Raw genomic sequence first — 6,714 nt, forward strand, 5'->3', positions numbered from 1 at the left:
TTTTTTTTTTTTTTTTTTTTTTTTTTTTTTTTTGTTTTTGGTGGATACGAGGTTGGTCTAAGTGACCGATCCCAGTTTTGAGATAGGGTACAGAAAGTAACAGATAAACTATAAAGTTTTACTGAAAAAAAAAAACGTTTGAAATTCATTTAGGAGGTTTTAGGGGTTACACAAAGGAAATTTGAGATTTTTGAGATGAGATAAAGTATTTTTAATTTTAACATGAAAATTACTTTACACACAGGCTATTCAAAACAAATACTCAATATATTCATGGACAAATCTTTATTTTATTTTATTAAAAATACTTCACTAAAAACTATGATTTGTTGTATGTGTAATATGAACTGAGACTATCCAATTTTGTAAAGATATGCACACTATATTGAAAATTATAAGTATTAAATCTATAAAGACTTTAATCGAGTACAAAGAGGTCATGTGGTGGGTCACACTGACAGAGCCCATGTTGAGAGGGTTAATTAAATTTTGAATGTAACTGAGTGACATGCACAGAAAGAAGTTTAAAGGGATACCTGTTGGAAAAGAGTTAACCTACTATTTTATACTTTTTACATTTTAGTTACTTTTGTAATAATAAATAAATAATATATATGAAAAACAAGAAATATGGTACATATCTTTGACATTGTTTTTCTTGCTGTTGATTGATGATGAAATTTAAGCCTACTTCTTTTTTTATAATAATGATACTAGTACACTAAATTTTTATTTACTTAACCCACTAACTACAGGCAGTTTAAAGTGCATGTCACAAATTTGTAAGGGTTCTTTCAAAATTTAATTAAACTACTTTATTATCACTGTATTCGAATAGACTTGGCATTAAAACATAGTTAATAAATCAAATTTTAATATTATATCAGTTTTAATATTATGGTTACATGTAGGCCTTTTGGACTAAGCTTGTATGGAGAATGATAGAAGTTCAACAATACATACAATAATTCTGAAATTTCTCAAAGTATCTTCTATGCAAAGAATGAGATTATTTTAATTAAGTATTTTATCTAAGGATTTATTTTTCTGTTGTAGTTATTTGCACTTAAGACTGAATAGTTTGACTATTATAATCAACGTATAATTAAATGTTTAATATTAAGAAATAGTAAAAATGTATACATCTTAGAATTGTTCACTGAATAATCTTGAAAGATCTTTTTTTTTGCATATACTATTAATTGCAAGTCTTTACCTTTTCAAGTAGTTTATTTTTAAAGTTTTATTTTCCTTTCCTATCCGAGATTTAAGCTATTAAGGATAAGCAAATGTAGATTCCTGTTACAATATGAAGTCATTCTAGAATGAATAAAAGCTTATTTAGATTTCTTTATGGTGGTTATGAGGTCAGTCAAATTAACCAACACTGTACAGAGTTAAGGTAGAGAAAATAATAGATAAAATATAAAGTTTTACAGAAAATAAACATTTGAAATGTATTTAGGAGGTTTTAGAGATTACACAAATGAAATTTGAGATTTTTCAGATGAAGAAAAGTATTTTTAATCTTACCATGGAAATCACTTTGCACTCAGAGTAATCAATACTTTGACTCCATATATTTACAAAAAACTTGCAAAAGTTTGTAAAAAATACACAAAATATATTAAAAGTTATAGTATGTAAACCCTAAGGTCAATTTGGGGTCACAAACTTAGCAAAAATGACCAAACTCGTAGTGAGAGAGTTAAATAATGGCTTTCTATCTATTGCATAAGAGCCTTTAAAATAATTCCCAAAGCTTCTGGATCTGAACACCATGAGAGAAGCTTTCAAACTGAAAACAAAATAGACAATAATCTGTACTGCAAATAATAATTATAATACATCATTTGATAGATTAAACTTTGTCTTTCTATTTGTTATCAATTTGTGAAAGAGAAAATGTAACAGGTAGGTGTGGCAAATGGATAGAATATTTTTAAGACTACTTGTTTAATATTGGCTGTCATAATCCAAAATAAAGGTTTTTCTAGACACTAAAAAAAAACAAGTAGTGAAGAACAGTTTATAAGCAAGACATCATATTTAAAGAGAAATCAAGTATTTCTTCTCATCTTTCCAAATTCATAACCAATTCATAACTTTAGAAAGTATAATCATCTTATTTATTGTAAATTCAAAGCAGTTTTACCTGATAAAATTGATGTTTTTTGGTCATCTGTAACTGATGATTTTCGAGGAAGTCTTCTGAAACGACCAGCTGAAAAGACAGGAGTAAAATGAAATTTTTTATTTTAAACATTTACTAAATTACTTTAACAAACAAATACAAAAGCTTAATCTTTTGTATGCTATACAAACATGCTTATTATGATTTTCTTCTGAACAGAAAACTCCACCAGACTTATCAAACAGATTTAATTTTTTGAAAGAAATATAAAACTAACCCACCTTTTTTTTTTAAAAGATGACTATCACTAACACTACGTCCCATACGCGTAGGTGAGGCACTTCGACATTTAATTGACAGGTCAATATCATGTTGTTCCCTAGATGATGTATAATCTCGACTAAATTCTACATACGAATGAAATAATGAAAAACTATGATCAATACAAAACCAAACAAATATACATTTTTAAAACATTCATACAGCTTCTGCAAAAAGAGTGAGAAAACTATTTAAATGTATACATGTATATATTTACACTGATACCTAAACTTTCATATGAACAGCATATTTCAGTTCTACTTATAAGAAAACCAAACCAAACCGTAAGAGCAATGTAAAAGTGAAAAAGCCAGTAAACAGTAATTCAAACAAACTACAGTCTAATACAAATACCACATATCTATGTTTGTGACAACTACCATCAAGATAGCAAGGAATAAAGAATAATGGATAAACACAGTCGTCAACCCTTAGAATTGGAGAGGACACTATGGTTAATTGGTGTGTGTGTGTGTAAAATCATTTACGCAACCATTTGAAACTTGGGTTTTCTCATTTAAAGCTTGAAGGTAAAAGTGGCACAATCTTAATCCCAAAAAGTTACTATTACAGATGAATAATTATCATTTTGAATGCACTGAGCTGATTCAGTTCAAGAAAAAAATAATAATCTTCTATATAAAGTTATGTTTTTAATCTAATGTCTTTTGGATTTTTGCATATTCCATTTACAGGACAACAACCCATAAAGGTGGTCAATTTGTTGAGAGAAAAATGACTACTTGTCGGTTTTTGCTAAAATTTCAGTGTGCAGTTTACTAATAATCAGTCAAAACAATTCTCTTACCTATATACATTCAGAAAATAACAGTACTAGAAGAATCAGACATTTACTTCACAAATCAGTAATTACCCTATCTTTCATTTGTTCACATATACGAGCCATTATACTAGATTCACTTCAAAAACTATCTTCCAAAAATGATTAAGTAATTTTGAATAAAATTATATAAACTAAGAATATTCAAACTAGTTACATGTTTCAAATTTAATAATTAACACTACTTGGTTTAAGAAACAAAAGAAAGCTCACTCTGGTGCTTTACTTTAGAATTATTAATGTAAAAATATTAAGTATCTTCAAAACCATTACTAATACCTTCATGTTGTTCCGAAGCATCTGATGTTAATTTTTTTTCTGACTGAGCTACTGAAGATTTTACAACTTCAGTGCTAGTTTTATTTTCAATTGCAGCTGTGTGGGGAGTTTTAGTACCTTTTCTCTTCTTCTGCTTCTGCTCAGTTAACCTTTGTAGAGGTAAATCATTTAAGTCTAAACCATACACAATTCGAGCCATTACTCTTGTGACTGTTTCCATTGTTTTCTGTAAAATATTTAGGCACAAAAAGATTCATAAAGAACTAAAAAAGAAGGTACACAAGGAGAAAAATTTTATTAATTATCTTTGACATTAACTTCCCATTTCTCTTCAACAATAATCACTTTATACAGCTTATGTATGAGTGTATATATACATTTATGTATTTCATTAACTTTCAAAAAATAAGACTGACTGGTAACACATAGTTTTACCCAGAATAATTCAGAGACCATTTACAAACATTGCCTTGCATTACAAATTCATGCAAGGTTTAAACATTCTTAATTCAACAGTACTTCTCAAATATAACTATGATTTCATATTTTTTAATGAGCAATGATAAAGTCCAAAAATGATCATTGCATTTAATCTAAAATAGGAACCCTTTAACCCTCTCTGCCCAGACATCATTTACTGCGCGTGTCATGAAGTTTTAGTGACTTGCATTCAAAATTCAATTAAACTACTTTTTGTTGATGTTATACCAATTAATATAGCATAAAATTATACCTAATAATCGATATTCTAATAGTATACAAGTTTCAAGTTCTTAGGATAAATGAAAAAAGGCTAATTTAGATTTATTTTGTATTTCTTTATGGTGGTTATGAGGTCAGTCAAATTAACCAACACTGTACAGAGTTAAGGTAGAGAAAATAAAGGATAAAATACAAAGTTTGATTGAAAACAAACATTTGAAATGAATTTAGGAGGTTTTAGAGATTACACAAATGAAATTTGAAATGTTTGAGATGAAGAAAAGTATTTTTAATCTTAATATAAAAATCATTTTGCACACAAACTAGTAAAAAACTCAATATTTTTATGGACAAATCTTTTTCTAGCTTGTTAAAAATACTTCATTGAAAAATATGATTTTTTGTATGTGAAAGACAATGTTTACTGAAAGACTTATGTACAAAGAGGTCCCGCAGTCGGTCAAATCAACCGAGCCTGAGTTGAGATAGTTAAATCAATATGATTAATATTTGTTTTCATAAAAAATTTATTAATGACATTTCTTTAAATCCTTTATAAAATTTATGATTTTCTTCCTTTTTTTAAGTCAAAAATTACAAACATTTCTTTGTAAAACATCTAAAGATCAGTTTGTGTCACTTTATATTTTACTTATGATGACTAACTATCATTACAAGTCAGCATGTCACAAGTTTTTATAGTTATTTTCTTTGTATGTGAATAAACTTGGTATAACAATGTAGCCAATAATCCAAATTTTAATAATATACAAGTTTTATGTTCTTAATTTTTATAAGGCTATATTTAAAAAATTCCTGAATTTCCCCAAGTATGAGAATTGTGACATTTTCTCTCTAGGCATCCCCTCTTCTCTAACTTATTTACTGCCCCTCCAAGAAGTACAAAATTTAACGTAAATTACCCCTTGTAATATCGTCATCACTCAGGCAAAACACAATTTTCAGAGCCTTCAATCTTATTTAGTTACAGAGCAATAAAATATGAAATCAAACCTCTCTTGCCACACCCACCTCTCACATCCTCTCTTTCAAAAATTGCCAATAGTCTCTCCGACTTTTAATATTATATTACTTATAACCAATATAAAGACATGTTTTAATCTATGAATTGACATATTATATTACATTTTTTTGTAAACAGAGAATTGTAAATTTCCCTTTCAAGGTTTATTCTCATAGGAATCACATCGATGAGCATAGATAAATTTTAAACAGCTCTTGTTGCATAATTAGAAAGTCAGAAAAATTGTGACAGTTAGGGGACATTGTCTGCTTTTTGCATGTTACTATTTTGTGTTCTTTTGTGCAATATCTAATTAAATAAAAAAATATTTAGGACAGTAGTACCATTAATATAAAAAGTAGGGTTAAGTGTCATCAACAGTCAAGAGCAAAAAAAAACAAAAACACCCAAGTACATCCTATATTTCTTGTTTTTTCATTCTTGTTTAGAAATCCATAAGATAGAAAATCAGACCCATTTTCCATACCCACCTATCACATCCCACCTTTCACAAATTGACAATAGTTCTCTCCAACATTTTATACTATACAATTTATTACCAATAGAAAGCCAAAGTTTTAATCAATCAAATGATGTATTATATTATTTTCTGTATAGAGAATTGTCCACTCAATTTAAAAGTTTTTCTCACAGTATTCAGACCAACAAGCTTAGCTGAATTTTTGAAAACTCTTATCCATAGTTAGAAGGCTTTATAAGAAAACTATGACATTGCTTGTTTGTGCTTTCTGTGTTCTTAAGTGCTTTACTTAATTTTAAATACAAATTATTTAGTGTAGTAGTACCATTAGTATAAAAAAATGCAGGCTTACACATTCAACAACAAAAAAACAAAACATGAGGATCCAGGTTAGTACTATATTTCTTGTTTTTCATGTGTATTCTTTATTTATTATCATAAAAGTAACTGAAATGTAAACATTAGAAATTTTTTAACCCTTTCAAGACAGGTCACAGGTGAAAGGTCATGTTATCTCGTTTGTTGACTTGCATTCAAAATTTTATTGAACTACTACTTCATGGATTTATATCAATAAGTTTGGTATCAAGCTGTAGATTATAATTCAAATTTTAGAAATATACATTACTCAATTTCTTAATTTAAAAGTAATTTTAAAAAACACGGATAAACATCGATTTTTGTATCATGTGGTATGATGAATGCAGCACTGGTTCAAATTAGATGTTTGTGAAGTTGGTGTTTTCTATTTGCTAAGATATTGCTCATGTAATAAATCAAACACAGTAGCACCCCAACCACCTCTTTCCATTTTTGGAAATGCTCCCTTATATACACGTACTTCTATATATGACATGAATAATCACTCAGAAGCTCAATGTCCCCTAGTGGCTTTCTCAGCCATTTTAATGGGCTTAGTGCCACTTCTTTTG

At 28.1% G+C, this 6,714-nt stretch overlaps 1 protein-coding gene across 5 annotated transcripts in view; it reads right to left on the reverse strand.

Moving 5' to 3' along the window:
- The window catches only part of LOC106461357 (ral GTPase-activating protein subunit alpha-1-like), a 195,036-nt gene that overhangs the window by 89,242 nt on the left and 99,080 nt on the right, over positions 1-6,714 (reverse strand). For all 5 annotated transcript variants that reach the window (XM_022388288.1, XM_022388289.1, XM_022388290.1 and 2 more), the window contains exons 16-18: positions 3,576-3,801; positions 2,416-2,541; positions 2,156-2,224 (exon numbers count right to left, since the gene is read on the reverse strand). In XM_022388288.1, the coding sequence (XP_022243996.1) occupies positions 2,156-2,224; positions 2,416-2,541; positions 3,576-3,801 (421 nt within the window). The remainder of the gene's footprint in view (positions 1-2,155; positions 2,225-2,415; positions 2,542-3,575; positions 3,802-6,714) is intronic.

Source organism: Limulus polyphemus, unplaced genomic scaffold (assembly GCF_000517525.1).
Source record: "Limulus polyphemus unplaced genomic scaffold, Limulus_polyphemus-2.1.2 Scaffold943, whole genome shotgun sequence".
Taxonomy (NCBI): Eukaryota; Metazoa; Arthropoda; class Merostomata; order Xiphosura; family Limulidae; genus Limulus; species Limulus polyphemus.